Genomic DNA, 10,798 nt, shown 5'->3' with positions numbered 1-10,798 from the left:
AGATCTACGAAGTACACTGCTGAGGGGAGCAGCGGGCGGGTCAGGAGAGGTCTGCCGCGCCATGTGGTCACCCCTGGGGCAGGCGGGATTTGAACTCATGCGGACGTGGCTTTAGATTCTCAGTGCAGTGCTTTAACCCGCTGCGCCACCAGGGAGGACCCAAATTAATATTTTTAGGGTGGAATTTTACTCTAATGAGGTCATTGGTGGAAATCATCTCTTTAAACAAAAGCATCTGGGCCACTTGGCTTTTCTAATGCATTTTCTAGAAAGCAGAAATTGGGTAATTTTAAAAGAAGTCTGTCCCTTTCCTTCAAGCCCCTGGCTTTTGTTGCATTGGACTGATGGATGGGTATATGTTCAATATGGTCAGTGGCATAGGAGGTTGAGGTAGTTGCTACACCACAGAGTTAGCTATCTCTCAACTTACCTCTTCATATTATGTGTCATTGACAAGACCACAAAATATATTATCAAGCCAGAGGCAGAACCCAGAGAAAGCATTTGCTGTTCACATTTTCCTCATAACAATCAAGTATTAGGGTTGCAGAGGACTTTTTGCTTTCAAATTTGTACAGGATCATATTTGATCTCCAAAATGCCCCCTTCTGTGACAGGGGAGCAAAGGATCAATTATTGGTGAGGAAACTGAGGCCTGTGCACTGGGGTTTCCAATGCCCCTTACCTAGCGCCCTCTCTTTCCAGTCTAGCACCCTCTTTCCATGCTAGCAGCCTCTCTCCCTTGGCCATTTTAGGGGGTGTCTTTTGTGGATTTAGCAACTGTGCTCGGAGCTGCAGGAGACTTTGACTGCCCATGTGATGTGTCAGTGGGACTTTGCCTGTTGCTGCCTAAACCTTTCATCTGCATTTGTGAGTAGGACTTTGTTCTGAAGTCCCACTGTGGGCTATGGAGTGGCCTTTGTGAATGAGGAGCCTTCAGGAGCAAATCATGAACATCCCTGCCATGTGTTCCAGTCGCCCAGTTGTTCCACCTCCTCAGGGGAGGAGTTTCCTTTATGCCAAGAAATCTGATTCAGCCTTAGCTTTCCACATAAGCCCAGGAAGGGGGAGGAGGTGGTGTTTCAGAAAGAAAGGACTTCCTTTCTCTCTCATCAGTGACCGAGTTCTCGTCAACTGCTCTGGCAACCTAGCACTTCATTGAGCACTGGGCTGGAGCTTCACCTGGGGCCACCTGGGTCACAAAATTCATTTCAGTTAGATTTGCTTCCCTTTTGTACCTCTGGGAAAGATTTGGTGTCAAAAATTTTTGTTGTCTAAAATGCATTAAGTCATTACCAAAAGTTGGTTTTTCCTTATTACCTAGAATGTAGGTAATCAGAACCCTGTTCTAGTCATTCAGCATCCTTCTGTTGAGTTTGTACCAGAAAACCTGAATGGAGTTACTAAAGTCTCTAAAATATACCAGAGATATCCTTTCCATTGCTTTACAGACTCATCCTTCTTGCTGTTCTGTTCCTCATCTGAAGAATTCTGGACATGCATTTCTGGGCAGACTTATAAATACCACACCTATCATATCACTTCTCTGCTTGCATCACCTCTCTAAATAGTTCTTTTATCTGCGAGTAGGCAGAGTTATTTACTACTGGTTAAAGTGGTATCTTATTTAAAGACATTATCAGCAGGGAAATTCAAGCTGTTCAACTAAATAAATAGAAACCATTGTTTCTCCATTTCTAGGTTAAGTCATGACTTAATGTATTTTTGTTGCATTTTTTTTGCAAGAAGTCATTTATTTATCAAATCAGTATTTAACTCAGGACATGGGGAAAAGAAGGTTACTTGCAATTGTCTTCTCCCAGAAATCAGACCAGTATCCTTGGCATCCACCTGAATAATTCTTTCTCTTACAGTCTACATCCTATCCATCAGCAAATTCTCAGTTCTGTCTTCAGAAGCCTTCCTTCCAAAGCTCTCTGTTTTTACTACCTCCCTGATTGCTGTTGGCCACCAAACCCAAGCCACAAAATAATTGAGTGGGATTGCTGCAATAGACTCCTTAACCCGCCTCATTTCCATAGCTAATTCCTCACCCAGGAACCAGAGTGGTTGCTTTGAACAGAAGTCTTGTCTGCTCTAAACCCTCTACAATACTCCATGGGACCTGAAATAAAACCCTAAATCCCAGTCATGGTTCACGAGGACCTCCAAGTTACTACTTACTTCTCCTAAAACATACCGAGCATTTACCTGTCCTAGGAAATGATCGTGTTATCTGCCTGGGATACATGTTGCCCAGATACCTGCATGGCTAAGCTGGCTTACTTCTCTCAACCTCAGAAGTTTCCAGGATACAGTCATGTTCCTCCTGTCCTGTCTGGAATAGCACTATCACTCAGCGTCCCCTTATCCTCACACTTGCTTTATTTTCCTTAATATAAATTACTACTGAGAATTACGTACTTATTTGTTTATTGTCTGTGTGACCCACATCGACACTAAAATGTAAGCCCCATGAGGGAAAAGAGTTTTATTTCTGACTGTTTACACAGTGACTAAGACACGTCATCAGTCGGTCATTGTTTAATAATGCCATGGCAAGAATGGCCATGGGGACCCTTTCCTGAGTGACTTTTCACTTGGTACCTGTTCCTTTTTCACAAGCTGCCTGACAAGGTTGGAGACAAATCAGGAACTTGGTGATGTTTCTGGACAGCTGCAAAAGTGATATATTGAGGACTATTTTCCTAAACCCAAACAAGAAAAACCTAGAAAATATTTAGATATTTCCCTGTTACTAATTAACTTCATAGCATTGAACAGGTTCTTTGCTGGGTAGAACTTATTACCTAATCTATAAAATAAGGACTGTGAAGACACATGGTTACTATGAGAACCAAGTGGAAATATCACTCATGAATAAAGCTAACCTTTAGCCTGGCTTATTCCATGCTAGCATATGGTTCTGTTATCATTGTTTTTGTTTGCAAAGTTAGTGGTCATAATCTTACATTAAAGATGAAGTAATAGAAGCCCAGAGGGTTTAAAGACTTGCTAAAAAGGGAGACTTATGGACAAGGGCTCACTGCTTCTTGGCTTTAGACTTGCACCAGGGATTTGGGAGATTTGGAAGAGACAAGTGGAGGAGAGCCTTGGAGAGAGACATGGGTAAGAGCCCCTGGTGGAGGTTGCCAGTGGTGCCATTACCTTGATTTGCACTTTGATCTGTGCCTTTCATCAGACTTGCCTGGCCTCCTCTACCCTACTCCCATGGTTCCCCACTAAAGGTACCTCAGACTGTGGCAATTTTTTGGACCCCATCAACTTCAGGCTAACCCTGTCTGACTGGACAGTTACCTTTAAGAGGGTGGTGACTTAGTGTGATTTTTTTATTGGGAAATTATTATTCTTTCATCTCTCCTCTCTCTGCATACTATCCTACTAAAATTCTTTCACACTTAAACAGCTTGGTCAAGGTCATAAAGCCAGTAGTTGACATTGTAAGGTAAGGGCCTAGATCTGTGGGAGTCCAAAAGGTCTCCATTATACTGTGACACCTTGCAAAACACATTTTTGCACCTTTAGAAATGTTTCATGAAAGGAAAACAACATTGTAAGGAAAACAAGTCATCAACTTTTATTTATAAGGCATCAATATATTCCTTGGGAAGCTTTATAAATTTAAAAGCAACATGGATCAAATGATTCATTCCCCAAAGCCTCTTTAAGTCAGAAAAAAAAGCAAAATCATTGATATTTGAGTATTGAGATTTATTCATTCACAAAACATCCTTTGAGTCCATGGAAGGGCACTCTGCTAAGTACTGATTCATTACTCTGACACAATAGTCTAAAAAAACCAAAGCTACATTTTTATAGGAGAGATATTTGATGGCACAATAAGGCTTCTCATATAATCATATGGGCAATGTACTTACCCTGTTTATGGACCTTAACATTATTACCAGAGAGGTTTGTAATTTCTATAATATTTTGCTTTGATGTTTACAGTTGGCCACGCCTATAAAAAATGCTAAATTAATTCAAGGCTCTGAGCCCTACTTTCCTTGTTTTGTTGCAGATGGAATAGTCTACTTTAAAATAGGCCTACACTGTTAGAGAGGGGTCACCCCTATAATTCCCCTCCCCATTCTTCTGTGGGACCAGCAGGGGCTGGGTGGACCAGTAGAGGTGACATGGTCTTGCTCTGGTTTAGTGTTATATGACCCAAAGGTTTAAAAGTCAACTCCTGAGTTATCATTATGAGCTGATGGAGTTTAAGTGGATGTATAGGAAAATGCAACATTCTGTGATATAAACTATCTTCAAGGGGTTGGATTTTTTTTTTTAAAGATTTATTTATTTGTGCATACAGAACTGGGGTACAGGCCAGAGGCTCAGGGGCGGTGAGAGGCTTCACCAGAGACAGAGGGGGGAGTAGAACAGGCAGATCTATGAAGTACACTGCTGAGGGAAGCAGTGGGTGGGAGGGGTTGGATTTTAAAAGAAGAGCAGAATTGCATTTAAAAGTTGGGTTTCTAAATCAGTGCTTGAAGTGCAGATTCTTCTTGAAAAATCCCCTAGGCACAGGGAGGGGTACTTACTTAAGAGGCCTTGGAAACAAGCCATCCAAGGGATGCAAACTTGTCTCACACATCTCATGTTGGGGGGGTTTATGCTCTTTGAGACCTGAGAGCTACCTTCACTATTGAAATTGTGTTCCCACTACTGTTTGGGCCTGGGTGGTACACTTGAAACCCCATGAGTTAAATGTTTAGTCTGTGGCACAAATCTAGAGGAGACACACACAGGCTGTTTTCAATCCATGTTTCCTACTGAGGCTGAGGGTCCAGGCAAGTTTGAGGATTTGTCTCCTCCCACTGCCCCCACCCCCAACATAACTTGTTCACCTCAAGCAGTGCTTTGTATTCTGAATTCAGCAGGGTGCAACTGCTTCAAACAAATTTTTGAACTTTAAAATCATTGATGTAAAACAAAAGTTACCTCTAATTCTTCACTTTCAGTGTGTTTGGTAAACTACTTAATCTTTCTGTTTCTGTCTCCTCATTTGCAATATGTAAGGTTTGTTTGGGCAGGTGTTTTAAATGTACATTACCTTTGCTAAGCACAAGCCAAGTCAGAGAAATTTCTGGAAACACCACCACCAGCATTACTTTGGTTTCACTACTACTGAATTATAATAACAAAACATATACCACTCCTGGCCACGAATATTACTGAGATGATGAGGAAATCTGAGGAGCTATATCTTTTTAGTGTTCTCATTAGTGAATAAAACCCAGCGTCCAAAGGCAGAGGAAAGCCCTCTGTTACAAGAGATCTCTTCTCTAGAACATAGTTTGCATATTTACTCAAGATATTTTAATACTGACCCAAAAAAAATTCAGTTCACTAATATTTCTTCAATAAGTTTGCTTAGTTCTTTTTTATAGAAACGTTAGTCTTTTAAAAAGTTAGCTCGGATTGGTCTTATAGGTGATTTGAAAAAATCTGGAATGTGTGATACAGAGTCTTCAGAGAGTCATATCTGCTGAACCAAAGCATTTAAAAATGTTTTCTATGTGACATCCTAATTAAAACATTGGCAGGTACTTTCAGAACTGCTAGTACAGTTTGACACATTGGTAGCTTGTGTCAGATTGTCTGGTTTATAAGTAGACATCCCTGTTGTATTTTCACATCTGTCTGTCAAAAAGAGACTATATCTTCATTACTCCTCACTTGGCCAATCCCCCAGACTTCCAGAAGCTTCCATGCACCCACCCAATTTCTTCTCATCCCTGACAAACTTGAACAAGTCAGAGCTGGCTGTGTCGGGAGCACCCTCTAGAGGAAAGACGAGGTGAAGGAAATGAAAGCTATTTTCTTTCAGTTGCATGATGTCTGTATGTCTTGCAAGACAGAGGGATGGATTTTAAGACAGAAAAGTTAATTAGCTGTTTGTCTTTTTGGCCTTTGTTTCCATCAGGTCAGCCACCACCCACCTATCTCTGCATGTCATGCTGAGTCTGGAAATTTTGTGTTCTGGCAAGGTAATGTGCTAATATACTTGGTGTCCATCATTTTTAGTAATGTTATAGATTTAGCTATAAATGAACTACTCTAAATGCTTATTAAAATCAAAACCTGGCCCTGAACTTGGTCCTTATCGGAACAATCTGCGTCATTTGTTGTTCTTGCCTTTCATCCCTGAACAATAACCGGTGTTTTTCTGCTTCATAAAGAATTCAGGAAGATAATTTCACCTTAAAAAAAAAAAAAAACACTCAATCTTTGTATGGAACACCATCTTATCCTGTAACCTGTTCTCTGTCTTATTCCACAGTCACTTGGAATGTCTCCTGTATTTTCAAGAGTTTTTATCATAATCTGAACAGAAGAGGAGTTTTTCTTTGGGAAAAAAAAACTTGAATTTTATTTCTGAAATCACATTATGTCTTGCTGCCTTTTTTCCAGTTTGTTGTTGCTAAAGTCATTGAATTTGGCAAGAGATGGGTGTTCTGAAGAACTGAATAAGGCTGTAAATTGATTTCCTAGATTCATTAACTTTGCTAACTTACTTTATTCAAAAGTTAAGTGCATTTTAGAATGAAAATTTAAGCATCCTGAGGTTTCAAAGAGTGAGCACATGTCACTTTTAAATTTTCTCTGCTAACAGTGATACTATTACCTGATTTGCCAGAAGCCTTTAAAAAAACACACATGCAAAATTTAAAAGACATAAAAGAATATCTCATTAGAAACATCTCCTTCTCTCACCCAGTTTCTCTCTCCTGAAGGCCATTAATATTACTAGTTTAAAGTTACAAGTACTATGGTTTGCTTTCTGAATCATTCCAACTAAAATTTAAAATTACAGCTTGATTAGAAACATCTTAGAAACTTTCACTGAAATTTTCTGGAATTAATTCTCATAAAGTTTTCTAATTTTTTAGTTGCTAAGTGCCATCAACCCTATACGCACTTTATTATACTTTTAAAATTATGTATTACATAGAAACTGTTTTCTCAAAATAGTTCCTACATGTCCCTTATTTTGCTCACAGATATCTTCTTAGCTCCCCTTGCTTTTTCTTTATCAGCCTTTTTCTGGGCAATCTCACAAATTCCCATAGGCTCATGACTCCCAAATTTTGTTTTTTAAATCCATCCTGACATTTGTCTGCCTTTTAATTAGATTGTTTACATCATTTACATTTATTGTGATGATTGATGTAGTTGGATTTCAATCTGGTCTCTTGTTTTCTGTTTGTTGCAGCTGTTCTTTTGCTTCCCCTTCCTCTCCTTCTGCCTTCTTTTAGATTGAGTTCTTCGTATAATTCCATTTCACCTACTTTTTGGTTTTCTTGGCTATATTGCTTTGTTTCATTTGTTAGTTGTTATTTTAGGATTTATAATGTATCTTTCAGGTATTACTGTCTATGTTCAAGTAGAAGATAGTGTGGCACTTTCTGTTTTTTGGTGAGAAACTTACAAAAGTGTACTTCTATTTCCCTTCTCCCAGTCTTTATACTTTGGGGAGCATACATTTGACCTTAGCCCCAAAGTAAGTATGTTGTTACTATCTTTTTTTCTTTTAAAGTAGCCAATTACTTTTTTTTTTCGGTTAGCAACATTTTGACATATAATTTATATACCATACAGTTCACCTTATTAAAAGGTCCATGGTTTAGTGTACTCACTGAATTAAGCAATCATTGCACTCAATTTTAGAGCATTTTTATCACCCCAAAAGAAACTCCCTTAGCTTTTCTCTCTCCCCTTTCCCTACAGCTTCCCATAACTTCTTCTATCCTTAGGCAACAATTAATCTACTTTCTCTTCCTATAGATTTGCCCATCCTGGATGTTTCATATAAATGGAATTATTCAGAATATAGCTGGGATCTCTCCAGTCCTGGCCCTACCTCTGTCCTGGTGCAGAGTCATGGCCCTTACTGGGCTCCTTGCTTTTACCTTTACTCCTGTGTTCTGTGTATTGTCCCTGCAGCAGCCAGAGGGCCATCTCTATGCTTTTTCTATCCTGTCTTGTGTGTTGGTACCACCATTAATGAAAGTTGGGGGCCCTCTCTGGTGGTGCAACAGATTAAAGCTATCTCCAGCCAATGCAGCACCAAGTTTGATCCCCGACCAGGGAGGTGAATCACATGGTGCAGCAGACCTCTCCTGACCCGTCCACAGCTCCTCACAGCAGTGTTTTCAGTAGATCTGCCTGCCCTGCTCCCCACTCTGTCTCATGAATCCCCTCATCCCCTGCACCTCTGGCTTGTACCCCAGTTCTTGTATGCATAAATAAATCTTTTAAAAAAATGCAAGGTGGAAAAATCTGAAACTATGCACACATTTTCCCTGTCCTTTGCAATCCATGTCTGCTTTTTCACCTAGTTCTGTTTCTACTTCTGCAGTGGCTCTGGGACCATTCTCTTCCTCACAATCCCTCTGCTGCTATCTGGATTCACTTTATGCTCATTTCTCCTCTGACAAGCTATAGTACCCTCTTTGTTCATCACTTTGCTTCTCATTTCTCCTGCTCCTTTACTATTCACCATATTGTGCCCAATCATCTTTGCAAGTCTGTCTCTAATCACATCAGTTCTCTGTCTAAACAGACACCTTATGTCCCCCACCCCCCGCAGTCCCTCACCCCATGCACTGAAGCCAGACTTCTTAGCCAGGCTTGGAGAGCTGTACACTGACTTTTGTTCTTAATCTGTCTTTCTACTCTTCTCTCTGGACCATCTGAGACCTAAAGGACAGAGCACACTGTGTTCTCTTTATCTGTGCCCCTTAAACAAACTACATCTTCAGTTTTAAATTGCCTTTCTCCACCTGGTGAACCCCCCATTCTTCAAAGCAACAAGCTGCCTTGATTCTGTTACCGTCCTCAGACATGTTGGTCATGACTCTCTGGGTGGCGTGACTTGTTTTCACTTCTGTCTGCCCTTCGTATTGTGAACTTCTCCAAGAAAGATGTTTCATGTTAGTTTAAAATTTTATGTAATATGATTCACTTCCAGATACTCAACTGGTGCTTATATTAAATGAAAAGTTACCCTATACAATAATGACTTTTACCTTTAAGCAATTGTTCTAATTAGTGATTGATCATCCAGCCTACAAACTCTTTGATCTACCTACCTCTCCTGCTAAATATGTAATATTTGCTATTTCATTTCAGATGTGAGATGGAAAAACAAGTTCTGGGGCAAATCCATGGAAATTGTTCCCATTGGCACAACACACGTGACTCTCCCAGCGTAAGTGTCTCTTCTGTGGTGGAACTGTGTAGAATTTAGGGCTGAGATAAATGCTAAGATAGGATGCTCACTCCCACCTAGCTGTGAATGTGCTTTTTTTTCTTTTAATCTTGTTGACAGCGAGTTCAAATGTCCCTCATTTTGACAACCTCACATTTTCTTTTGCTCAAATGGAAATGCTTCCTGGAGACCAAAGTTCCCTGAATAGAAGGTTTTTTAAACCTCATTTCCACTTCCTAACAAAGTTAAGAATGGTAGTTTTTTTTTTTAACATTGCTGTCTTTCCTCACTGTCAAAGGTCCTTTTAAAGACATAGCTTTGATCTTTTAGGGATTATCAATGCTTATTTATAAAGCCAAGCCTGGCCTCTGGAACCAGGCTGCCAGGACTCATGTGCTTACTCTGCCACTTACTACTTGCAAATTCTGGAGTGGGTTACTTAAGCTTTCTAATCACTAGTTCTCTCACCTATAAAACAGGGATAATACAAAAGCTCGTAGTGCTGTTGTCAATATTGAACAATATCATATGTAAAAACTTAAAATAGTACTTGGCACATGGTATTGTACCACGTGTTTGGTCTTATGACTATTACCTCAAAAGTATTTAATTCTACAAATAATACCAGAATACATTCTTATTATAAAAGACTTAAGATCTATGAATCCTAACACTTACAGTAAGATACTATGAGGCACACATGCATGTATATGTGTATATGCATGTATACAGACATATTTGCATGCAAGGATGCATATGCACAAGAGAGCAAATTATGAAAATAAACCCACACCTTCCCCATTACCACTCCCCTTTCGTAGGCTGGTGACTCAGACAAGTCCCCTCTGGCTCTCAGTTTCCTCCTCTGTCAAAGTAGGAGTGGGGTGCTCAAGGATACCCCAGCTTCTAATGAAGCCTCCAGCAGCTTCCAGAGTGCAACCTGACTGCTCCCACCCTCTGAGGCCTCTCTCCTGGAAGGGGAGAGCTGACAGAAGGCCCAGGAGGGCGTACGCACTGGGTCAGCTCTGTAAATGCAGGAAAGAGTAATGTGTTACATGATGAGTTTAGAATAGCGGTGTATGAGGAGGGGAGTGAGTGCCTCCTGCCAGACCCCTGGCCACAGGAGTTTCTGGAAATTGTGGTGAGAAATACCATCTCATCATGATCTGACTGCAAATCTGAATAAGAAAAACAGTTTCTCTTCCTAAGTCATGGTGTATCAGTCCTACAGAAGAACCACTCTGACAGTCTCGGCACTTCACCCCCACCTTCAAGTTCAACTTCAGTTTGAAAAGACTAAATTCAACATTGACTCAGAGGGTGAGGAACAGCATCAATTTCAGGGGCTCTTTAAAAATGTTCAGCTTCAAGGGCACTGCCTGGTGGCAGATTAAAGCACCTCATTATGAAGCTCTCCGAAATCACTACAGCATGAGTTCAATCCCTGGCCAGGGAACTGACCTACATGGCGTGGCAGATCTCATCTGACCCTCCCGCTTGTCCCCTCACCAGTGTACTTTGTCAATCTGCCTGTTCTGCTCCCCACTCTGTCTCTGGTGA

The 10,798-nt window shown here is 40.5% G+C and overlaps 1 protein-coding gene across 2 annotated transcripts in view; it reads left to right on the top strand.

Moving 5' to 3' along the window:
- The window catches only part of OSBPL3 (oxysterol binding protein-like 3), a 177,184-nt gene that overhangs the window by 149,713 nt on the left and 16,673 nt on the right, over nt 1–10,798 (top strand). For both annotated transcript variants that reach the window (XM_004676781.2, XM_012720905.1), the window contains 2 exons: nt 5,951–6,014; nt 9,160–9,238. In XM_004676781.2, coding sequence (XP_004676838.1) covers nt 5,951–6,014; nt 9,160–9,238 — 143 coding nt within the window. The remainder of the gene's footprint in view (nt 1–5,950; nt 6,015–9,159; nt 9,239–10,798) is intronic.

Source organism: Condylura cristata, unplaced genomic scaffold (assembly GCF_000260355.1).
Source record: "Condylura cristata isolate star-nosed mole 26May11 unplaced genomic scaffold, ConCri1.0 scaffold00005, whole genome shotgun sequence".
Taxonomy (NCBI): Eukaryota; Metazoa; Chordata; class Mammalia; order Eulipotyphla; family Talpidae; genus Condylura; species Condylura cristata.
This window is presented reverse-complemented; position numbering and strand designations above follow the sequence as displayed.